Consider the following 26001-nt stretch of genomic DNA (forward strand, 5'->3'; position numbering starts at 1 on the left):
CAGAACTAGAAAAGACACTATTCATTTTCACGGGGCAGAGCAATTTTTGTCCTCCCAACTGCCCCGCAGAAGCCTGTAAAGGAATCTAGCAATCCAGTCTCCCTTCCTGAATGAAATACAGCCAAAGAACCGAGGATCATTTGGGAGGTAAACTGACTTTCCCTTGTTAGCACCAACCAGTTAGACGGAAGATAGGAGGGGTGTCTCTCAAAGGTTAACGTTAAATTGGGAATACTCATGACTATTTTCTTATTTCTTTTTAACTCTTTACTCTTAAAATCCCAGATCTGGTCATTTTTGCTTTAAAGACATGAAAACAGCACTCAGAGAGAAGTGACCTGCCTATCAGTTCCGGGTGAGCTGATGGCAGACTTCGGTGGAGACCTGCACTTGTGAGCAGGCATTTAGGACTTAGGTCAGATCAACGTGTCTCGTCCAAAACAGTGACAAGGGACTAAAGACCCCCGGACAAAGGCAGAGTATCTTCTGTGTTAAAATGAAAATAAAATTTGAAAGCATTTTGAAGGAAGATAATAAGTAGTATGGATTTCTTAGCTGTATCTGTGAGTGAGGGGGGTGGGAGGGAGAGTGAGAAAAGAGGGGAGAACGGAAGAGAAGCGGGGGGCTGGGGAAGAAGGAGAGACAGCGAGCAACAGAATGCCTGTGCAATTTAGAAAAGAGAGGGAGGGCTACGGGAGTCAGATTCAAGAGCAAAAAGATGAAGCCCTCGCCAGGCAGCGCTGGTGACAACTGACTGTGGAGGATGCAGTACAAGAGACGGAACGCAAATTCCACTGTGCCATTTACTATCAGTGTACAAATGCTCTCTCCAGACGCCATGCAAAACTTGAAAATACGACCTACCCCACGGGGTTGCTATGACGAGTAAGTGAAATATACAGAAAATCTGCAGCACAGCGAGCAACACGCTCAACGAGAAAAGCGCTCTGCACATAATGAGCTCAACACGGCCTTTTCAGAGAAGACGACACAGGCGGGAAAGGGGGAACCCAAGAAGACTCAGAGGGGAAGAGCTTGCGGCATAACTGCGTGAATGGCCCAAGAGTGATGCCCGGAGAGGAGCAGTCAAAAGGAAACCAAGTTCCCAGGAATAAAGGCCCAGGGGCACGATCAGGCTGGTGAACCAAACGGCTGTTCAGACGGCAGTTTCCAACAGAGACTAAAGTGGGGAGATCGGCACCCCACACCCCATGTGGTCCCTCCTTCTCAAAAATAAACAACAACAATATACTGAGGCGTCCCCCCGTTACAACTTTCCTGGGCTTCCCCTTTCATAAACATGACCGTATTCAAAGTTATGCACTTTGTGTCTGTACGCCCTGTTAAGACTGAGTTCCCTGTGGTCTTGTTCAACAAGACACACTCAGAGCTTAGCTCAACGCCAGGAAGGGAGCAGACACAAAGTGTCACATGGAAAGCATGGAATACATGTCATTCAGCTTAATTCCAATGACTCCACATTTGCAAGCCGGTAAAAGTTTTCATCCATCACTTGTGAGATACGTCAGTTTTGAGGATTGACAGGATGACTGATGATCTTCAGTCACAGAGAACTAGGAAAAGGCTAGGCTCCTCTAACTGTAACACCAAGCAGATACTTGAGAAAGAAGATTGTGGAAAAGAAAAACACTTCAGAAATAAGAAATTTCCAATATAAATATTATATTTAGCTTGTGAACCTTCAGTAAAGAATAAATGAAAATGCCATTAAAAATAAGTCAAAATTTAATGAGGTCACAAATAATCTGTGTGAATAAAATAGATTGTTTCTCCACAGGAAACTGCAGGCACTGGGACAGCGTCATTCTCTGTGGAAAGGACCTGCGCACTGTAGGGTGCTCTGCATCCCTGGTCCCTGCCTAATAAACCAGTATGGTCTCCGGTCACTGGGACAGCCAAAAGGGCCCACACATTTCTCATCACTCCCTTGAAGGTTCTCCCCACACAATTCCCCCTACCCTGCTGGCAACTAACTATTGGCCTAAAGGAAGAACCTGCAGGTTGAAGAATAACGACAGTGAATGCTCAGGAAGAAGTGCTGGAAGTCAAGTCTATCCAAGCCAACCAAGTTATAAAACACCCTACTTGTGATTTTCTCTGTCGAAGCACTGCCCAAGAGAAACATAACACGCGGCACATATGTAATTCTAAATTTCCTCTTAGCCACTTTTAAAAGAATAAAAAGAAACAGGTGAAATTCATTTTAATAATATTTTATTTGACCCAATTTATCCAAAATACTATTTCAATATGTAATAAATGTAAAAAATTATTAGCAATATATTGAATATTATCTTCTTCGAACCAAGTCTTTGAAATCTGACGTGTAATTCACACTTACAGCGCACCTCCATCCACACCAGCCACATTTCAAGGCCTCAAGAGCCACACATGGCTGATGGCTACTGGCCAGCATAGGTTTAGAGCAGAGGGTGGCAGACTATGGCCCACAGGCAAATCTAGCCTGCAATCTAGCTTTGTAAACAAAGTTTTATTGGAACACAGCCATTTGTTTATATATTACCTGTAGCTGCTTTTAGGCTACAAGGGCAGGGCTGAGTAAACATGACAAAGAGCCTATGACCTGCAGAGCCTAAAATATTTCCTATCTGGCCCTTTAGAGAAAATGTTTGCTAACTGCTGGACTAGGGTTTACAAGAATGGCCTGTGAATGGAGGATGCCCTTGGTCCACTCCGGGATGAAGTTGCTGCTTTATTATACTGCCTCTCTATGCTAAAAATGACCTCAGTAATTTACATTTATCAACTCCAATAGTCAGTAACAGGGGCTCTTACCAGAAAGATAATCTGGCCCAGGTCACCCATTGGGCGAAGGTGCATGGTATCATATGGCTCACACCGGTAGGGGACGATCACCTGTGACCCCATGCGACCTAAAAAAGAATGGATTGGAACAAGGGTCAACGTTAACATAATATGGTTACATTATACAACAGTGATTTTGTGACATTTAAATTCTAGTATGATAGGTGAATTGATTCTATTTTTAGTAAGAAACATATTTTGCCATGCTAGAGATGTCATAACTTTTCAGAGCCCCCTTTCCTGTATTAACGTCCGATATAGGAAGTCTGGGCCTGTTCATGACATACAGCAGACCAAAATCACATAAATCCAAGACAGGAGTCACTCAAAACACCGTTACGATGGAAAGAAACAGTTCTCATTAGGCTTTGGGGTACGCTGAATGCAAGGAACTTTACCAAGGTGGTTGACAACATAGCGGCCCAGGAATCCCGTTGCTCCAAACACAGTGGCCACAATCCCACTGACTGAGGAACGCCCACCTTTCCCATGAGGTGTGAGTGCAGGATGAAGCTGGCGCTGGGGTGGGCCACGAAACACAGATGTGGCTATTGTAGTAACAGAAGAACCTTAAAGAGAACCCCAGAATATACATAAAATTGACCATGAATTCAAACAGCTTCTTTTCCTAGAAACACGACATTATTTTGCTATCAGTATTTTCATTTACTTAGGTTACAGTTTAAATTTAACTTTTATAATTTAAGTAACAACAGCAATAATAAACCAAATTATTGCAACAAACAATCAATAGGACATAAGGAAATGTATAAAAGTTAGAAAGCAAACTCCCTGCCCCATAGGATATAGTTTACCTAAAAAGATAAATCACGTTGAGAAAGGTAATAATAAACAGTTACAAATTAAGAGAGTATAAATCTCTACATGAAAGGAGCAGAGAGAATGCAAAGTAAACGTGCCATAAGTTAGAGAATCATGAGGAAGGACTCCTGAATAAAGGGTTTTGAGAAAGATCTGAAAGAGTAATAACAGGAAAGATAGATTTGCACGTGAAACACATAACACATCTAACAACGTAGGGGTGGGAATGAATAAGCCCAGCGCAGGGAACAGCAAAAGACGTACCTGGAACAGACTGTAAAACTGATGATGAATGAAAAACAGAGTTGATGATATGGGTTGGAGGTAGAGGTAAGAGATTATTATTATTATTATTATTTTTATTTTTTGAGGTACGCGGGCCTCTCACTGTCGTGGCCTCTCCCATTGCGGAGCACAGGATCTGGACACGCAGACTCAGCGGCCATGGCTCACGGGCCCAGCCGCTCCACGGCATGTGGGATCTTCCCGGACTGGGGCACGAACCCATGTCCCCTGCATCGGCAGGCGGACTCTCAACCACTGCGCTACCAGGGAAGCCTAGAGATTATTTTTTTAAAAGAGTACAGTTCAGGGGCTTCCCTGGGGGTGCAGAGGTTAAGAATCTGCCTGCCAATGCAGGGGACACAGGTTCGAGCCCTGGTCTGGGAAGATCCCACATGCCGTGGAGCAACTAACTCTGCGAGCCACAACTACTGAGCCTGTGCGCCACAACTACCGAAGCCCGCAGGCCTAGAGCCCATGCTCCGCAACAAGAGAAGCCACCGCAATGAGAAGCCAGCGCACCGCAACAAAGAGTAGCCCCTGCTCACTGCAACCAGAGAAAAGCCCACGTACAGCAACAAAGACCCAACACAGCCAAAAATAAATAAATTAATTAATTAGTTTTAAAAAAATAAAAATAAGAGTACACTTCAGACTTAATAAAAAACTAATGAAAATCATCAAAAGTAGATAAGTAAGTAACTAAGAAAGTATCAATAAGTCTGTTCTGCTTTCTAGAGCTGACTTTCCAGTGGCACTATGCCCAGAAACCACTGATTTTCCCATCTAAAAGTATGGAATTGGAGAAAAAGCCTAGCTTACCGAATAGTTACTGCAACCATAGAGACTAGAAACAAACAATGCAGATCAGACACATAATAGTAACAAAATAATAATGTATAAATAACAGCTAAACTTACAAAGGCACCTGGCATCATTCTTAGCGCTTAATAGATATTATTTTATTTCACACTATCTTTATTGCCACTTTACAGATGAGGAAACCAAGGCTCAGAGGGGTTACATGACTAACCCAAAGAGCCTGCAAAGGAAACTGAAAAGTGGCCCAGTGAGGTGAGAGGAAAGAAACAAAAGAAAATGGTGTCCAGAAGCCAAAAGAAGAAAGTGATTGATGGAGAGAATAGTCAACTCTATCAAATGCTGCTGAAAAGTGAAGTAAGAGGAGGGCAGAGGACCCTAGGATCTAGAAAATGTTGGCTGTAAATGGCCTGAACAAGAGCAATTTGATTGGATTAGGAGAGTGCGGCAGGGAGGTCCTAAGAGGAGTATCGAAAATTCTTCTCTGGGGATACGATGTAAAGGGACAAAGAAAAATGGGACTAGAGGAACAGAAAGACAAGGAAGGGTTCTTTTAATTTGAAATATTATAACATATTTAGATGTTGATGGGAACGACCCAGTAGAGGGGAAATGTTAATGACTCAGGAGAGGGGAGGAAGAGGGAAGGGAGGATGGGATCAAAGGCCAAATGAGGGAACTGGCCTTCCATCAGACCAGGAGAAGCTCATACACTGTAAGAGGCGGGAAAGCAGAGAATTATCCCAGCTCAGCTATTAGATTTTCATGGTGGGAAAAAGATTGTTCCCATCTGATTCCTTTCCGTTCTCTGTAAAGCTAAGAATAAGACAGAAGCACGTGTTAAAAGTTTTAGGAGACTGGCAGTGTTAACTAGTCACATGGAGAAAGGGAAAGCAAATTTCCTAGAAAAAATGTGCTGAAAATCCACTTGAGATTTGCATTCATGGATTTAAAATAAGGACACTCAATTCGTTTGGAGTTTTCCTTAGCTTAGCCCTCAGCCGCTCAGGGGCAGGCAGGAAATACGTGGAAAGCATATGTGGAAAGCTTGCTCTAATCAGCATTGATTTTTTTATGTCAAAGGGATAAGGGCTGGGGAGTTGAGAATGTACGAAAGGGAATGATTAGAATGATGAGTAAGGAAGTTAGGGCACAGGATAAAGGACAGAGCAAATAAAATGAGAAGAATTACTGGAGTCTAGGTATGAACATCTGCAAGGACTGTTATGAGGATTGGAGTCAATGTGTGTAAAGCATTTGGCACGTTACCCAGCACACACTAAGAATTCCAGGAGTGTTTTACTATTACTTTGAAATTCCTCAGAAAGTAATATTACACTAACCTCACATGGTTATTTGTTTTTGCAACAATTACCAGCCAAGCGTTATTCTAGAAACTGTGACTAACATAGTAAAAAAGACAAAGTCCCTGGCCTCATGAAAGTTACATTTTAGAGGGCTGATACGAAAATTAATAATAAATGGGTAAGGGCTTCCCTGGTGGCTAAGTGTTTAAGAATCCGCCTGCCAATGCAGGGGACATGGGTTCGAGCCCTGGTCCAGGAAGATCCCACATGCCGCGGAGGAACTAAGCCCGCGCACCACAACTACTGAGCCTGAGCTCTACAGCCCGCGAGCCACAACTACTGAGCCCACGTGCCACAACTACTGAAGCCTGCGCGCCTAGAGCCCATGCTCCACAACAAGAGAAGCCACCACAATGAGAAGCCCGCACACCACAACGAAGAGTAGCCTCCGCTCACCGCCACTAGAGAAAGCCTGCGCACAGCAACAAAGACCCAACACAGCCATAAATAAATTAATTAATTAAAAATAATAATAATAATAAATGGGTAAGTACGTCACGGTGCCTTGCACACTGTAGGTTCTCAATAAATATGTTATTACCCTCTTTGGCTCCAGCCTCTCCATTTTCTTCCATTTATTAGGAACACCATTAGGAAAATAATATCCTTTATTCATTAAACCTACTTTGGTTTCCTACTGTTAGTATCTAAACCAATAGCCTCCAAACATATTTGCTTCCACACCGCGTAAGGGTTTTTTTTTAAAGTATTTATTTGTGAATTACATGCACGTTCTATGTAGTACCAAAATGTTATACACATTTTGCAACACACATGAAAGCCCTTAGAACAGTGTCTGCTATATAGTTTGAACCATGTGTTAGCTATTGTTACTACTACAGAAAACTTTTTTTCTTTAAGTTCTAATGCTGTATTTTTATACACCATTGGTTCCTCTTGCAAAATCCACTTGGAAAACCACTGGTCTAAACTCTGCTTGGCTTTCAAAGGCCTCCATTATTTGACCCCATCTAACGTATTCGACCTCCTTTCCTACTATTCCAGATCTTCAGGTAGTCATCTCACTGCCTCCATTCTCACCCCCTTGTCCTTGCTAGTGCCAGGAAAATGTCCAACCCCTCTGACTTTCCAGATCATAACAACCCTAAAAAAAAATTTTTTTTAAATCAATGGAAGCGCTGCAATTCTCCACTGCCCTTTCAATCTTCCCTCCCTACTTCAGATGATCTACTTTTTCCCTTTTCTGATTTCCTGTGGTACTTAATAGTCTCGCCACATTTCACTATATATGTTTTATACAGTTCTGTAGTGTTTTGATTATGTTACACACTAGACTTGCCTCTCCCGAGTTTACTCAAAAGCTTACTTTACCAGAGAGTGTAAAGCAGGGTGGTAAAGAGCACAAGCTACCGTGTCAAGTTAAAAAAAAAATGTTAAAGGAAAAAATTTTATGAAAATGTCTAGAACTGTGGTTAGCCGACAGCAGGAACTCAGTAAATTGTCGTTATTACCATTCACAACCTACACTATGTGGCACCAATGTAACAGTTTAACAAGAACCAGCAAATGTCTTTGCAAAGAAGTGAGCGCTACGAAACCATCCATTATAAGTGATGTGCACCAACCACCTGCCCAGAGGCGTGGAGGCGCTCTACCCAAGATGGAAAAAAAAGAATCCTCCAAATACTCCTGACTCTCACCTCTGGCTGAACATCAGAAGTACCTGTGGAGCTTTTTAAAATTTAAGGTACAAGGAGCCAGTCTCAAAAATTCTGATTGAATAGCTCTTCAATGAGTCTACATTTCTTTTTTTTTTTTTTTTTTTTTTGGTAGCGCTCGGGTCTCTCACTACTGTGGCCTCTCCCGCTGCGGAGCACAGGCTCCGGACGCGCAGGTTCAGCGGCCATGGCTCACGGGCCCAGCCACTCCGCGGCATGTGGGATCTTCCCGGACCGGGGCACGAACCCGCGTCCCCTGGATCGGCAGGCGGACTCTCAACCACTGCGCCACCAGGGAAGCCCTCCATTTCTATTTTTTTATAAAGCTCTAAGAATGATTCTGACATGCACCTAATTTTGAGAGCAAATGATATTCTGTAATAACTAAAATGCACTATGGAAAAATGCAGTTTCTGGAGGTTGATGCAGGGCATGTTTGTGAAGGAGAGGAGGGTGAAATAATGATGATGAAGTGTAACTATATTCCCAATTTCCTTGCTTTTCTAGCCTCTCTTAGTGAGTGTAAGAGCAAATGCGTGTTTTCAACTTGAGGACCACAGCAGATCCGATCAGAGTAGAAGGGAAAATAAACTACACTTAGACAAATCCTAAGATATTCTTTTATTCTTCTTCCTTTTTTTCCACCAATGTCCTGATTCTTCTCTGTCCTGAGCATCCCTCGCTCCCCGAGGCCTCAACGCCTGCACATTTGTAGGAATGGTTTTGATTTAGAAAGTGCTTTTATAAATACTACTTCACTGAATCTTCTCGGAAACTCCCTGACGTTGTAGTATGATCATTTCCACTGTGATGCGCAGAATCTGAAGTTGAGGCCGATTAAGAGCTTGCGCAACGTCATAAAGTCAATTCATGAAGAACCTTTTCTCCACTACCCTTTTTTCCCCCCATCATTTTCAGATTCCTCCCCCGCCTTCCCCCCAATATTTCTTATAATCCCAAACGCTTACAACCCTATCAGTACTTTCTCGGTCTTTCACATGTCCCCCTTTTTCCTCTCCCCTTCGCGTTGCTCACGTTCTCCCAGCGAAGACCCCTTCCCAGGCGCACAATTTAATACGTGAGCCGGGGAAGGGGAGAAAAAAGAGGAACTGGACAGAGGCAGCTCCGGACCTAGAAAAACCAGGGTGCCCAGGGACTCAGCGTGACCGGTGCACCACGGAGCCACTCCCGAAACTTTAGATCCGCATCTTGGACTCCCGATCCGGGGCCGCCGTTCCCGGTGACACTTACGTGACATTGGCAGGGCCCTGACAACTCGGGGGTGAACGGCGGCTGCCATCTTCTCCCACAATGCCCCGCCGCCGGCGCTCGGCCGCCTACGGCCACTAAGCTGGGTCAAAAGGTATCTTTCCCTGCTGTCTGCGCAGGCGCTAACCGGGAACGGAAGGGGCGGGTCCGAGGCTAGGGTGAAGAGTGGGCGGGAAGAGTGTTGGGGAGAGAGCTGGAGGGGCTGGGGGGACGCGAGGGAGACGGGGAGGAGGGGAAGTAGAAAGAAAGGAGTCTTGGTGTCGGAATCCCCGGTCTGGAGTGCACCGTAAAGATAACCTCGTATTGTCGAGGAACCTGAAGTTCACGGTGGACCGGGGACTGACTCAAGGGCAAAACGGCAGCACCGCAGCTCTCGCGACTCTCAGTTCACCGTGCCCTGAAAGTGTCAAATGGGGCGGCCCCGGTGAGGTGGGGAAGGAGGAGGCGTGGCCCCTGCGCTCGGGACGCTCTTCAAGGAGAAAACTCGGGCCCAGGGGACTGGAGGGGGCGGGGACTAAGAAAAAGTGAGGATGAGAAAGGATGCCGTCGTGGAACCGGAGCAGGTTCCGTCCGGAGCCTTGGCTCTTGCTGTTCCTTTTTCCTGGCGTGTCACCAGCTCAAGTCTTTGCGGGTTGGTGACTTCGGAGACGACTTGTCTGACGTCTTCTATCATTCCACCTGTCCTTTAATTACTCTGATTTATCATAGCCTTTATCTCACCACCTGACATGAATCCAGGGATTCTTAACTTGGACTGCCACCCAGGAGTGGGCTTCAGGGGACTTCCCTGGTGGTCCATTGGTTAAGATTCCGTGCTTCCACGGAAGGACCCAACACAGCCACCCACAGGCGGTGCCCGTTCGAACACTGTTCTGGGAACTAAGGTCCTGCGGGCCGCATAGAGTGGCCAAAGAAAAAGGAGTGGGCTTCAGGAAGTCTGCGAACTTCCTGAAGTGTCATGTAAAAGTTAGTGGGCGTGTATGCCATCTGCACATTTTTCTAGGAGGAAACTTAAGATGGCTCTTTCTAGGGCAAAGGTTTGCAATTTTTTTTTTAAACTGTGGATCCGTTGGGAGTCTACATTGTTCCAGAAAGTATAATAGTATCCAGAGCTTATGGAAATTCCAGAAAGATTTGCATTTTTGAATACTTTCTTCGGGGCAACCTCCCAAGCTCCCTGAGTAGGAACAGCGATCAGCAACCTGTCGTGAGACATCTCCCTAGGGCTTATCAGAAAACAGACTCGTTTGGGGGAATCTTTCTAGGCTCGGTCATTTCTTCAGTGCTTTGTGTTTTCAGGAAGAAAGGAATGTGCGTTGCTGGGATAGACAAAAGACATGTAGTGATCAGAAGTGGCCTGTTATTAGGCTTGTAAGGTTGGTTGGTCCCACTCTACCCCACCCCCTCCGCTTACTGAAACGTCATCTTCCACAGTGAATTGGAAGAGGAAAGAAACTCTTGAAGAAATTTTATCAGAGAAGTTTACTAATGCTACACTATCACATTTCTTGGTCTCATCCTATGTTCACTCAGCACTTACATTTTGCTAATATTTGATTCTGGAGTCGATATGAATAAAAACATACCTTCCTGATTCTGATGAATTGATAGATCCCATTATCATTGGCCGCATCCTAACACCTGTGTAATATTGCCAGTTATGTTTCATCTCCACGTCAAAGAGTGCTTCACGTTCTCAATACTACTTTCAAGGTGGCATGATATTGCTGAAACAGCATCGACTTAAAACTCAAAAACTCAGAACGTTAGAGCCCAGTTCTAGTCTACCAGGTATCTGTCGTGAGCTGGGTAAGCTTCTACATCTGTCTAACAGGGAAGAGAACACTTGTCCTGTTTCCTCAGAATGCTACCGGAAGGATCAAGTGACATGGACGTGAAGGCGCTTTGTCAGCTGCAAAGTGCTGTATGAGTGTACGTGTGTTCTGTTCACATCGCACTCAAGTGTCAAAATCACAGAATGTTAGAGCTGGAGGGGATCTTAAGAGATCAGCAAGCTCAATTTCTTTATTTTAAAGATGAAGAAACTGAAACAATATAAAAGATTATCAGTAGATAAATAACCTTGTTGAAGGAAGCTTGTAAACCAGTAAGTCGTTTTTGAATTCATTAACAATTGTAATCTTTATCCTGTAGCGGTGTTCAGAGAGTCATTAAGAGTACCTAAGGTAACATTCCAAAGAGAGTGTACTGCTATTAAAGTCTCCTCAAGCCTAGAAATGGCCAACCAAACGCTCTTGGTCTGATCAATCTCAGTATGGTTCCTCAGGTCGAGAATTGCAGAGGATGGATTAGTGCTACTGCATCTGACCATCTAAGATTTATTATAACCCAGAGATGGTCAGTTTAGGCAAAATATCTCAGAATTTTTTTTATATAAAAGTTAAGATGCTTATAGTCAAGAAGAGTCCAGGCTGGACCCCACAAAATGAAAGTGATTCCATGGGCTTTGCATAAAAAAATTTAGTAGACCCTCAATTCCTTAATTTCTTATTCTCTGCACCCATCTGGAGTTGTTCATGTGTAATACTTTCTTTGTTCTTTTAAATGGAATCCATTGGCATAACTTCCGCCTCCCATATCCCCTACCAAAATTAGACACTTAAATGAGAAAATTAATCTGGAGAAAGCAAGGCCAGTCCTTCCAAACTAAGCATCCGAGCCTTGGAATGTATCTTCACCCCTCCCCTTGGCCTTTGATCACTCAGTTTCTGGCAGCCTCAGCACTGTTGCCATGGAGACAGTGATATCACCAGTTGTGATTCTGATGTCACTCTCCATTCCCAACAAGGGGGAGGTACACGGAAGGCTGAGGGGAGGAAACAAGATCTTGAGCTGAGCACGAACATCCCAGCAACTTCATTGACTTTAAAAGTATATTCTGGAGTCTTCTGTGGTTCACTATTCCAGCTCTACAGAGGTAGGAAATCCCACTGGACTGAGAAGACAGCCCATTTTCTGATCCTCTGTGGTTAAAAGGGAGAATTCAGTGATAAGTGCTGGGCTAACTTTTAATGTTCAACCTCGCCTCCCTCTTTGCCCGGTCAATTTTAGTTTCACATCAGAATCTTCTGGAAATAAATGAGCCTCTCCCTCAGTACCATGATAGCTGAATGTACCATCTTTGCTGTTGAAGTTTTAATTTTGTTGCAGATTGATCAGATCTCCTTGGCCATACTTTTGGGTACATGAGGGTGTCTTACTGTCTGCTTTCCAATTTCGTGATGTGACTGGAAGCTTGACTGTGTGCTGACTTTTCCTATTCATGTGTGGCTGTTCCAAGAGTTGTTGTTTTTGTTTTTGTTGTTGTTCCCAGTGCTCTAATAGCAAAGTCAGACTGGTATAGCTCAGAGCCCCAATTCTCATCCACTTCCATCCTCTCACTGTTAGTTCTGACTCGGTGGCTAGACAACAGAGAACTGGGGGAAGGCACGATATATGTAGCTCTGTGGAGAAAATGTCTGTACTAACAGGGCAATGGAGGAAGAGGTTATTACTAAGGGAAAGTGAAACTATAGGAGAACCACAGGAAAGCTGAACAGTGAGTGGTACCACTGAGAAAAAGATACACACACACACACACACACACACACACACACACACTTTTCTAATCCTTATTTAAACAAAATCGCATGAAACTGATTTCATCAACAACCAAATTTATTGAGTGTCTACTATACGCCAGGCACTTAGAGAAAGGGAGTGAGAGAGAAAAAGAGAATGGATGTAATAGAATATATTCTTCCTTTTTTAAACTAGTAATAAAAACTAGTCGAGGGGTGGGCTGGGAAAACAAAACAAAACAAAACTAGTCGAATAAATTTCAAAACTTGATCAGATATGTATGAACCCTGCAAAAGCTTCATTTATGCTGCCTGTAAATTTGAGTTTTTCTGTGAGCTTAGGAACCTTGAGTAAACAAGAGCTCATCCTTATGATGAATACAGGAAACATGTCTCGAGAGGGAGCTGTGGTCTGGGATACAGCACCATAACCAAGCCCCTGTATTGTTGTGCACTCCTGATTCATGACAGGCACTCCTCAGTTATCTCTGAGGTAATAATCACATTGACATTTTTAAGGAACATTTTAGGTCAGTCCTTCCATTGTCCACAGGGTCCCTCTATTGGCCATAGAAAAAATTCTTCGCTTCCGGAATGTTAACCTGCAGAGCTGTAAATATTTCAATGAATATATCCATTGTGGGTTTTTTAAAATTTATTTATTTATGTATTTTTGGCTGTGTTGGGTCCTCGTTGCTGCGCACGGGCTTTCTCTAGTTGCAGCGAGCGGGGGCTACTCTTTGTTGCAGTGCACGGGCTTCTCATTGGGGTGGCTTCTCGTTGCAGAGCACAGGCTCTTCAGTAGTTATGGCACGCGGGCTCAGTAGTTGTGGCTCGCGGGCTCTAGAGCACAGGCTCAGTAGTTGTGGCGCACGGGCTTAGTTGCTCCGCCGCATGTGGGATCTTCCCAGACCAGAGATCGAACCCGTGTCCCCTGCATTGGCAGGCGGATTCTTAACCACTGCGCCACCGGGGAAGCCTTATCCATTGGTTTTAATATTCCCTTTATGGGCCTCAATTTCCTAATCTTTAAAATGAGTATGTTACAATAAATGGTTCCTAAGGTCCATTTATCTTCACATTGTATATAGTTAGCCTTCTTTCCTCATCAAACTTAATAGATAACACAAAGCATCCTTTGCGTCTTTGATTTTCCACCCTGACTCCAGGATATTATTCACCAACTTTGAGGTTAAGAAATGGATGAATCCACTCCTTGGCTCCATTAGTCTCTAGACTGTCCTCTCTTTTCCATTTCGTTATGAGACAGGTATACAGATTCAGGAGTCTGAATATCACTATCATCCAAAGGTATTTGAGTACCTCTTTATATACACTATTATCCAGGACAATTTAGGGAATTTAAAGTCTAAAACAAACTTCATGGATGCAGACCAACATACAGAAGCTATAGAAAATAGAATAAAAACCTCAGGACATATGTGAGTGGAAGTGTTTGCTGACTCTATATAACTAGCAGGCGTGAAAGAAGTACAAGAGTGCTTTTGGCATATCGATTTATTTGTTTCATTGGGATAGGAGGTCTATTAGTAAATCACTGGATAAATATTTACACCTTCGATAAGTCCCTGGGGTGAACATATCCCCAAAAAGAGTCAAGCTTCATGCAGGTCTTAACCGGCCTAGCACACTTGAGCAAGTCATTTCTTTTTTTCTCAGATTCTCCACCTTAAGAAAGAAAAATTGAGCCATCTAGAATTAGAAATAGGCTGTATTCGTATAGTCATTCTTTCAGCAGGCAATTAGAAGGAAAATAATTGATCTGGAAGCTGGTTTTGAAGTTAATTATGAATTCCCTTTGTAACATGAGGATGTCTATTTCTCCCGAGTCCTCAAAGGAGTGCCTACAAAGTGTTTTGATTTTTTGTTTTATCTTTTTGGCCGCTGCCATGCAGCATGCGGGATCCTTAGTTTCCCAACCAGGGCTCTAACCTGCGCCCCCTGCAGCGGAAATGCTGGAAGCGCGGAGTCTTAACCACTGAACTGCCAGGGAAGTCCAAAAGTGTTTTGAGATTCATGAACTCAGGGCACTTCTTCTCCATTCTAGCTACTTAGCTTCTGACTTCCTATTTAAGCCGGGTTTGAGATTAGGCTAAAAACTTTCAGCGTCCTCGTTGTCAAATTAGTCTGTCTACCAATGATTTGAAGGTGGAGAATAACAGTAGTCATTTCAGAAATTATTGGCCAGATGATGAAACCTCTGTTGTCACGTAGGAACCATCAGACTGCACCAAGAATGAGACCTGGAATTTGAATGTGAATGTCATTTTGTGCTCATCACTTATGTACCCCATGTGAAAAATCATAGGTCAAAATCATTATTTGGTAATAAGAGCAATAAAGTTCATATGTAAAATCAGCCATTTTTATTTGTGTCTTTCCGTTGCAGGTTCCTTATATTTCATGGCAGGAGGAGTGGATAAACTTAGGAATAGTGAAGACAACAAGAAATTAATCCAGAGCTTTCCTCATAGCTCAGAACCTGTCCTCAGTAAGAGTAAGTGATCACACAACTTCCTTCCTTTCTGTACTTCATTTCCATCCTTGCTTTTTAATTGTGCTATATAATCTAAGGTCAGTAGATCCTATTGATTTTGTCATTTTCTATTAGAAGTAACTCATTAAGATGAAATGTAAACTGGAGATTAAAAGACCTGCACTGTCAACAGTCCAGGACAGCCTGTTTCCAAGTCTTCTGATTCTTTGGCCAAAGAACAGTGCCCTCCCTTCCTTATGCATGGTAATGGTTCAAGGGTTCGAATATATGCACAAAATAGTGAGCTGCTGAGAAACAATACAGGGTTTAACTTCATTGACATTAAAAGCTTCCTTGTTAGGGTTTAAAAAAAAATTAAAATAAGGTACCAAGAAGGTTAGGAAATCTCAGAGAAAATTTTTAAAGAAAAGAATAATTATCTTTCCGGAGCTTGCAAGTCTACTGCGGAGAGGATCTCTCCATATAAGCCCAGGCCCAGGGGCTCTCAATTCTAGATGTACATTAGAATCACCCAGAGAGCTTTTAAGAAATTCAGTGCCTACATTGCCACAGCCTAAAACCACTGAAATAAGATTCTATGGGGATTGGTCTCTCAGATACAGTAGTTTTAAACAGTTGATCCTAAGTTTCAGTATTTTTAAACAGGGCGATTCTAAGGTCTAATCAGGGTGGAAAACCCATTGCTTATTCAAGGAATCTACTGTATTACAGTGTTAGGAAGAGAAAAGAAAGCAGTTTCCCCAGCTCAGTAATCTAAGTTAGTGGGGTGTGAAAACAGGAACGCATTCTTTTGGGAGCAAAGAACAGGCGGCTCTTGAAAGATCTTATATTTTCTTTTTAGTAATTACCCATAATGTTACGTATAACAAAAATAATAAATCCACTTACAATTAAGTTTAAATCATGTGTAATCTGTGTTTGAGTTGTGTTGGTTCTATCTGTGGGGGAGATGTATAGCCCACCACGATCTAAAGTCCTTTAAAGCAAATATTTCCAATTAACCAGATATTCAACCGCTAATAATGCTCCATTTATTTCAAGCAATTATTTTTACAACACAATTTCATTGTTAAAAAAATTAGGGTAAGCTTTTGGACTTTATTATAACAGAATTTTAAACCAGTATATTTGTTGGAATTAAAATATAAATATATATGCCTGTTTCACAAAGATGTTTGTGAGGCATTGGGGAGGAAAAATTGGCCATCTTATCCCATGTTGCTTATTAAGAAGTATAGATCTAAGCAACATTTATAACACAAGAAGGGAAACTTCAGTGTGGAAGCCTGGTAATGGCATTCTGTCATGGAAAAAGAGGGCAGAGAGAAGCTGCCCATACTTGTAGATGATCAGTGGGCAAATATGACAACTAGTCCTGTTTCCAAGAACTAGCAAAGATGTGGTGCTGCAGAAAGTGGATGAGACTAAGGCCAAAGGCCAAGGAGTAAGTGGATTAGGGACCACGATGCTCACTTGTGAGATGAGGCAGTGAGAGCAGCGAGTATAAGCAATTCTTCTAAGAAAAATGACTACAAATGAGAGAAGAGAGAAATAGTAGCTAGAGGAGGCTTGGGAGGGAAGAATACATGTAAAATAAATTTCAGCTTTCTGGAAGACCAGGTAGATGGCGGTGCCATTACAGAGGTTAGGGAACAGAGCAAAGAGTCGGAAAGCTTATGAAAAAATCAGCGTCAGCGAAAGGACATCACTGCCTCCAGGGCCCTTTGGATGGTGCATATGACGTCTCCCTTCTCCTGGCATTCAGATACTTGGTGGAACCTTGGAGAATGAGAATTCCTCCAGGACCCCTGGCTAATTGGAAGAGGGATTAAGGAAGCCCTTAATCTTAAGGAAGAGATACTAGACTTGCTGCTAATATAAGTAAGTTAGTGCTCTAGGAATTAATTACAGTGAAGCCTACGTTACTGTAAAAAGTTGGTGGAGGCAAGAACAGAGAGGGACAAGTAAATTAATTCTACTCTGATCACATTGAGCTTTGAGCCTGTACTGAAAATCCAAGATCTGGAAGGTCTGTCAAGCCAGGACACAGAGAGCAGGACACGTCTGCTTAGGTTCATTCATGAGCAAATCTATATCAAGCACCTCTAGAATACACCAGCCTCTGGCCTCTGCACTAGAGATACATATGCTTAAGAAATCTTCCTGCAGTTGGGAGCTGAGGATGAAAAGGTCCAGAGTTAAGTGGGTGTGGAGTAGCTCTTGGGACAGGTCTCTGTGGAGACTGTTTTCCACATCTCAGCCTTTTACCTTATTTCTCCTTCCGTATAACTAGCCCTTTTGATGACCCATTCTCATTTTTTTTTCTTCTTGCAGATGTCGGATAGGGTTGACTGGTTACAAAGCCAAACTGGAGTTTGCAAAGTTGATGTCTATTCCCCCGGAGATGACCTACCCCAGGACTGGAAAATGGTAAGTGTGAGCCGCCTTATAAGTACTGAGTTAGGAATCTGTGCCATTAAGAGTAGCTTTATTCTCTCCACCACCACCTCTTATTCTTGAAGATGAAGTTATTGGGGGAAAGATGAACTCCTTTAGAACAAGTGATATTGTCATTCTGCCTACATCATTCAACTTAGTATCAGGCACCGTAAGTCAGAGTCCTGTCAGAAGATGGAAACCGCACCAGTAACTGAATATTAAAAACCTGTTCAGTGAAAAGTATTTAACTAAGTTAACTACTAAAAGCTGTGAAAGAAGACTCAAAGAGTTCCAGAAGCAGCAAACGCAGAAGGCAGCTACTACCCCTAGGCTGAAAGAGTAAACAAGGAAGAAACTAAGGCTCACGAAAGCTCCCTCGCCCTCAACCAAGGCTGCTTCAGATCTCCTTGGAGAGAGTGAGCTGCAACAGGACAGCCACCTGCATCCCAGTGGTGCTGAAGACACTTGCCAGAGGGTACAGGGGGGACAGGAGGGAAACGCCTCCCACCTGTGATGACCACATAGTGCCCCTCCAGTGCCCTAGGTCAACAAAGCCAGCTGCCAAAGGAGAAGTGTTTAAAGAGTCCAGTTCCAGAGTCACAAAGCAAGACAAAAAAGGGTGGACCTGGAGTTGAGAGACAACAATGAATAACTGGCACAGACACTGTGCTGAGTCTTAGGGTCAGAGATAGATAGAAAAATAAATTAGAATTCTCTCCCTTTAAGGATCTCACAATCTAATGGAATCCCCATTGTAATCCTCATCCTTAGTACTAACATTTATCAAACATCTACTTGCATGTAATGTTACATGATCCATATTCTGTTTGTCCACAGTCTATTTGGTCTGCCTTATATAGCCTAAGAAAGAAAACATTAACAAATCTACATTAAGACATTCGGACATACAGATACTAGATATCCAATTAATGTAGAATGAGTGCTAACCAAAACTGCTTCCACTAGATCTTTTATTTACTTCTGCCCTTTTCTTTAGAAAAACAACAAAAAAATGAGTTTCAATATTAAATTAACAAAAATTTCTCAATTTTTCAATAAGTGAGAAGCACTCTAGCGGATGTAGTAAAGAGTTAAAGTTTCTGTCCTCGTAGACCGTATCATTCATTTGGGAAAATAAAAAATACGCATGTGCTCTAAATAACTAGTAGACACCAATTATAAGAAGTTCGTGGTAGTGTGCCAAATGGATTTTCTGGACAGCAATTGCTCTGGGTGTTTACAGAACAGATCATTTAGAAGTGGGAGATAGGGAACATTTTATAAAGTATGTTTAATTGAGTTAGACGTGAAGAATAGGACGGGAGGTGTATGTGTTGACTTAACACTAAGCTACTGAAGCAGGAGACGGCTGAGGAGAGAAAATTAAACCCCTTAACCCTTTTCATATTCTCCTTCAGGGCCATGAAAATTTTCCCTGTTCTTAATTAAGAAAGACTCAGAAATAATGGGGCATCCACCTTCCCCAACTGTTCAAGATGCTAGTCTATAAGAAAGTTAAAGGACGCAAGAGGGCAAAAGGTTTGGAGGAGATGGGTGTTTGATTGTCAACTCCATCAATAGAAAAAGAAACAGGGTTAGTCTTTCCGCCAGTCACTCTGACTTCATCAGCTACTTCTGCAAAATTCTTCTGGATTGAGTGGAGTCATGCACATAGGGTGCACACATTTTAGTTTAAAAAACGTAAATAGAGACAATTGAAAAGCTAAAACCCACCAAGCTAACACAGCTCTTCAGACTCCATCACGAAGCTCGCTGCTGTGCTAGAGGGTTGTTTTTCCTTAATGTTCTGTGAAAAGGATTGAAAAGTAAAATCTACGTCTGCATTATAATAAGACTGTACATGTTACAGCCTAATTTTGGAAACATGCCTATTTGCAAATAGTGTGCCCATCTGTAAAAGTAGGTAACATTAAGGAATAATTTTCAAAAGGCAAAATCGAGACTCTTAATTAGATACAAAAATGAATGCATGTTAAAGATTTTTTCAACTAATTAATGAGGAAATTGGTGAGACGTGTTACAGCCAGTGCAAAGGAGAATTTTTTTAAAAGGTATACTTACAGATCAGGAATGTTGAAACGAATGTGCAAATCAAGGCAAAACTGGCCTCTTCCACAGCTAAACCTCCACTGGACAGAAGTTACATGTTTGTAGACACGTTGAATTATTTTGCATTGCTGTCAATTATCTGCAGCCTACAGAGTTGCAAAGTAGCTCACACAGAATCAGAATCAGGTTATGTGGACGGCTATATGCAATGCTCAGTCTACAGACTATGGACTATAGATAGTGCATAGTTTTCTATTGAAGCACAAATGTTTTTCCTACACTTACCTCCATTTTTATTGAAAAAATCTCAAAATAAGATAAATTTTGATCACAAAATAAGGCTAGTCTCGTCAGATTTGGTCTGATTATTTATATACTTGTAGCAACCAGATAAGCCTTAAGTTTGCTTTACTGGAACTTTTTATAAGGAGTCACAGATTGGCCTTTAACAGGATCTTTTATTTTATTTTAGTTTTGCCTGCGCCGGGTCTTAGTTGCAGCACGCAGGATCTTCACTGCGGTGCACAGGCTTCTCTCTAGTTGCAGCATGCGGCTCCAGAGCCATGGGCTCTGTAGTTTACGGCACGTGGGCTCAGCAGTTGTGGTGCGAGAGCTTAGTTGCCCCGTGGCATGTGGGATCTTAGTTCCCCAACCAGGGATCGAACCCACGTCCCCTGCATTGGAAGGTGGATTCTTAACCACTGGACCACCGGGGAAGTTCCAAATTGGCTTTTAAAGGCCTCCATTGTTTGCTGTCCTGAGAGCAGGGAGTCAAAACTAAGAAACTCTCTCCACCAGGTTTCACCTGCAGTCCCTAGAAAAATAGGCATGCATTCTGTTGGATTCCTGTGAAACTATTGTTCCTAAATAGAGTCTCAGCCACTTATATTAATCATAATTTTTAACCTAAGTACTTTCCAATCTATTTCACAAAGAAACCTGGGAGAGAGGAGGTTTACAATGGTGAACTGTCACATAGCAGCTGAAGTGCAGACTAACAGAGCTTATGGACCAGACAGGACGACTGTCTACAGACATACACATCCCTTATACAATCTAAGTGGCAAAAACAAACACATTCATTAACAGACCCAAAGATTTAACCTCTCTATAGTAATAAAAATAGAAAGCAAAAGCATATAAATTATGCTTAGCTATTAGTGTTTCACTGTTCTACCTTACTTAGAAATGATCTAAGTATCCAGTGAATATCCATTAATTAGCTCAATTTAATACCAGTCCAGTGTTTTAAGTTACATGAAGATGTTGGAACTTTATCATCAAGCTGACATACTATAAAACATAATAACTGTTGAAACAAAGTTGGTCAGGATAAATATTCAATTTGATTAAACACATTTATATTTTTCATGATCTTAAACATTAAGTACAAGTAATACTAGCTGATTGGATCTGCATAACCTGTATAAGTTTATGAAGAGCACATCGACATAAAATAAAAACGCATACTTAATGTTATACCTAACTCTGGTAAATCAGAAAAGATGTAGCTGTTTTTATTAAACCAAAGTTATTAAACTAATCTTATTTACCAAAAATTTACCCAACTATGTGAACTTAGACTCCTAAAATATTTCTGAGTTAGGCTCTATAAGAATACTTTTTCCAGTCAGAATAGAGATTCTTTTGCTCAAGAAACGTTATAATATTAACTTGTTAATACCATGTGGAGGTAGGAAGACATTATTACTTACACTTAATGCTTTTCTGAATGGCAGACACGTAATGATTCAAACACTGATAAACAGCTTAGAGCCTCAATTCTAAACTTTCATCCAGTAGATTCAAATGTCCAGTTTTTTTTTTTTTTTTTGCGGTACACAGGCCTCTCACCGTCACGGCCCCTCCTGTTGCAGAGCACAGGCTCCGGACGCGCAGGCTCAGTGGCCATGGGTCACGGGCCCAGCCGCTCCGCAGCACATGGGATCCTCCCGGACCGGGGCACAAACCCGTGTTCCCTGCATCGGCAGGCGGACGCTCAACCACTGTGCCACCAGGGAAGCCCAAATGTCCGGTTTTTAACCAAAAAAAATTCACAAGCCATACAAAGAAACAGGAAAGTATGGCCCATTCAAAGGAAAGAAAGAAATCAACAGAATCTGTCTCTGAAGAAGACCCAGTGGCAGATCTACTAGACAAGGACTTTAAAACGACTGTCCTAAAGATGCTCAAAGAACCAAGGGAAAGATGTGGAGAAAATCAAGAAAATGATGTATGAACAAAGTGGAAATATCCATAAAGAGATAGAAAACCTAAAGATAAACTAAAAGAAATTCTGGAGCTGAAAAGTACAATAACTGAAATGAAAATATCACTAGAGGGATTCAAAGGCAGATTTAAGCAGGCAGAAGAAAGAATGAGCAAAATTGAAGATAGGACAATGGAAATGATCAAGTCTAAGGAACAGAAAGAAAAAAAGGATTGAAGAAAAGAAACAGAGCCAAAGGGCTCTGTGGGACACCATCAAGAGAACAAACATGCAGCATGGGAGTCCCAGTAGGAGAAGACAGAAAAAAAGGGACAGAGAGAATATTTGGAGAAATAATGGCTGGAAACTTCCCAAATCTAATGAAAGATGTGAATATAAACATCCAGAAGTTCAGTGACCTCCCAATAGGATGAAATCAAAAGACCCACACTGGGGTACATCATAATCACAATTTCAAAAGGCAAAGACAGGGCTTCCCTGGTGGCGCAGTGGTTGAGAGTCCGCCTGCCGATGCAGGGGACACGGGTTCGTGCCCCGGTCCGGGAAGATCCCACATGCCGCGGAGCGGCTGGGCCCTTGAGCTGTGGCCGCTGAGCCTGCGCGTCCAGAGCCTGTGCTCTGCAACGGGAGAGGCCACAACAGTGAGAGGCCCGCGTACCACAAAAAAAAAAAAAAAAAAAAAAGGCAAAGACAAATGGAATATGGGTAGAAGTGATGTTTGTCACTTGCAGGCCTGGACAACAAAAGTTTCTCATTCAATCCTCCACAGTCTCTGGTGTTTCCCATACACTGGCTCAAAGGAAAGATTCTGAGTCCCTAAGGGAGGGTGAAACCATGCAAAAGCAGAGCCTGAGTCCCTGAGTCACTGCAAAGAAGGCTGCTCATCAAATGCCCTCTCTAAATGACGTTACACACAGACACTATATACATATTGAATTGTTTTATTATAGTTTATGATACACATCATTCATCTCCCCTAAATCACCTCCGCAAAGTGGGCTATCAGGTTGGTCCCCCTGGTGAATAGTTTGTACACTGGAACCCACTGAGTTTTCCATTTCTTGGAAGTCTTTGCTCTGACTCCACCACCTTTTCTCTGTCCCTTTCTCAGACATGCATACAGGCAGCTCTCTTTCCTACAGCTTCTTCTTAAAACTAAATTTTGTCCTTTTAGAAGTTCACCCTTGTTACTGACCTTTGGTTCAGAAAAATAATTTTTTAAAAGATTCATATGGAAACTCAGTAGTCTCTTCACACCTCCCACCCAGGCTGATGGGAATGAATTGCAGGACACACCCCTAGCCATGCTCTCTTCCAGCACTTCTGTTTTCACCCAGAGCACTACTTCCCATACACGTAGGAAGTCAAGTTATATTCCCTAGTACTCCACAGTTGGTTAACCGTGTTTCACCACATTACCCTACGATCAAGCGTCTTGACTTCTCCTCCTCTTCTCTTACCCTTCTGAAGTCTAATCTTCACTTGACATGTTTAAGGAGTACTACCTGTCTGATACATTCCATTTCAAGGGTACAGATTATTTTGCGCACATTATCTCATTTAATCTTACAATCATATGAGGAAATTATTTAAAAATAATAGTAACTACCATATCCAGCAATTCCACTTCCTGGTATATATCTAAAGGAAACAAAGTCACCATCTCGAAGAGATATCTGCACCTCTGTGTTCATTGCAGCATTATTAACAACAGCCAAGACATGGACAACAACCCAAGTGTCCATTGACGGGCAATGAATAAAGAAAATGTGGTTCATATATACAGTGGAATATGAGAAGAAGGAAACCTTGCCATTTGTGACAATAGCTGCTATGTGAAATAAGTAAGACAGAGAAAGACAAATACCATATGATCTCACTTATATGTGGGCTCTAAAAAAAAAAAAAGGACACATAAACTCATAGGTACAGAGAACAGATTGGTGATTGCCAGAGGTGGGTGGGCAAAATGGGTGAAGGAGGTCAAAAGGTACAAATTTCCAGTTATAAAATAAATAAATCCTGGGGGTATAATGTACAGCATGGTGACTATAGTTAATAATACTGTAGTATGTATTTTGTATATTTGAAAGTTGCTAAAAGAGTAGATCGTAAAAGAGCTCAGCACAAGAAAAAAATTTTTGAACTACGTGTGGTGATGGTGGACGTTTGACTTGTTGTGAGATGATCATCTCACAATACGTATACAGATATCGAATGATTACAGGTGTTGTACACCTGAAACTCATGTAATGTTATATGTCAACTATATGTCAATGGAAAAAAAAAAACTTTTAGTCATGTGTCAAAGGTAAACATAGAAACCCCAAACTCACCTGTCCGGAGGTTAAAGAACCCTTCTCCTTCCAACTAGGCACAAAATTCCAAACTGATTTGAGCTTAAGGTAGGCAAAAAATACTAGCAAAATAGATTTTCTGTTGTCTGTCACCAACAGAGAATAGATCTCTATAAACCATTAATCCATTAAAGAAATCACCAAATGGTGATACAATAAAACCACATTCTCAAGCATTGCTGCCACTGGTGATTATTGGCCATGGAAGAACCAAAATGAAAACCAAAACCAAAATTCGTAGAGAGGAAAATTAAAACTAAAAAACAGAACGTCTGCAAAGTTCTGTTGCCCTTTGGATTCACCTCTGGGGGCCTAAGGAAAGACGCACCTGGTACACCATCCTCATGATGACGTTTACCTCTGTTAGGCAAAGCTGCTGGACATCTGGCAGAGACTTCCAAAACTGTTAAAAGATCATTTTCAGAGAAAGGTGAAATAATGACTCTCCTATGAATATAAAAATAAATCGTGAAAGATTTTATTTAACTCATTAATGAGGAGCTGGTGCAGTTCAAAGGAGAATCAAAGGAAAGAGACATATATAGATCAGGAATATTGAAGTGAATGTGCAAACGGAAGCAAAACTGACCTCTTCCACAGTGGGGGAGACAGTAAGTAATTCTTCCCTGGTCAGAATTAACATGTGTGTAGACAAGAATTATATTGCATTGCTATCAGTTATCTACAGTTTACAGAGTTATCAAATAGCTCTGAGAGAATCAGAATCAGAAAATGTGGAAAGGTATGCTATAGATTATGCATAGTTTTCTACTAGAGCACAAATTTCCTTATAGTAGCTATTATTCAAATTAGCAGAACCATTTAGGAGGACTCTGAACCAAGCTCGGTAGCCCACAAGCAACTTAAACCAGCCTGTAGAGGTCCAGCTGCTTTTCTCTTCTTCCCAAGTCATCCAAACATAACAGAATACTGTAGGGGTGGAGAGTGCCAATTTTAGAGTCCAAACTAGATTTGAATCCTAGCCCCCATCGTGTAGTAGCTGTGAGATGTTAGTCAGTATTTAACTTCTCTAAGCCTCTTTTCCACCTGTGAAACTGGTAGAGGGATACCCACCTTACAGGGTATGTATGAGAATTAAATAAAATAACATGCATAGAGCACTAAGCACGGTGCCTGGTAGTAGACCTAAGTATTGAACAAATAGTAGCCAGCAATTCTATGATACTTGGTAGTTAAAATAGCAAATTATGCTTTAAAGATGGGCAGTACCCGTGGTCATCCCCAGATAGATATAACTCGTTATTACAACGATCCCTTACTTTTGATGGTAAGTAGGATACTTTTACATACATTCTTACTTTAGCCTATGTTCAAGTGAAGATTGTAGATTACAGTAGGTGAACATATAAATATGTCCATGTGCTTATCACAGCTAATGTCCACCGAAGAATCTGCATTCACTCAAAACTAATAAATTGTCCACAGATACTAAGTCCTCAATTACAAATCAGATTTTTAACTTAAGTCACATCAAAGAGTCCACTGGAAGCCATTGAACATATCAGATTGTGCTTGTGTAGCCCAGTAAAGCGATGAATTGGGCACAACTGTCCTTGAATTTTCTAATTTTTTGAAAACTATGCTGGAATAAAGAGACCTAAACAAAACAGATCAACCATAAAAAAATAACAATTAGTAGCAATACATGAAATCTCTGATTCAGCTCAAATGCTACCTCTGTAGCTGCTGACAGTCAGATC

The 26001-nt window shown here is 41.9% G+C and overlaps 2 protein-coding genes across 3 annotated transcripts in view; one reads left to right on the forward strand and one right to left on the reverse strand.

Moving 5' to 3' along the window:
- NDUFA9 (NADH:ubiquinone oxidoreductase subunit A9) overlaps nucleotides 1-9217 on the reverse strand; it is a 29759-nt gene extending 20542 nt beyond the window's left edge. Inside the window, exons 1-3 of the mRNA XM_019925957.3 lie at nucleotides 9068-9217; nucleotides 3246-3416; nucleotides 2818-2915 (exon numbers count right to left, since the gene is read on the reverse strand). Coding sequence (XP_019781516.1) covers nucleotides 2818-2915; nucleotides 3246-3416; nucleotides 9068-9116 — 318 coding nt within the window. The 5' untranslated portion in view covers nucleotides 9117-9217. The remainder of the gene's footprint in view (nucleotides 1-2817; nucleotides 2916-3245; nucleotides 3417-9067) is intronic.
- AKAP3 (A-kinase anchoring protein 3) overlaps nucleotides 9057-26001 on the forward strand; it is a 29143-nt gene continuing 12198 nt past the window's right edge. Inside the window, exons 1-3 of one of the 2 annotated variants that reach the window (XM_073789132.1) lie at nucleotides 9057-9179; nucleotides 15077-15184; nucleotides 17519-17614. In XM_073789132.1, coding sequence (XP_073645233.1) covers nucleotides 17519-17614 — 96 coding nt within the window. In that variant the 5' untranslated portion in view covers nucleotides 9057-9179; nucleotides 15077-15184. Of the gene's footprint in view, nucleotides 9180-11897; nucleotides 12024-15076; nucleotides 15185-17518; nucleotides 17615-26001 lie in introns of those variants that run through there. The other variant, XM_019926111.3, reaches the window with a different exon arrangement.

The sequence above is a fragment of the Tursiops truncatus genome, chromosome 11 (assembly GCF_011762595.2).
Source record: "Tursiops truncatus isolate mTurTru1 chromosome 11, mTurTru1.mat.Y, whole genome shotgun sequence".
NCBI lineage: Eukaryota > Metazoa > Chordata > Mammalia > Artiodactyla > Delphinidae > Tursiops > Tursiops truncatus.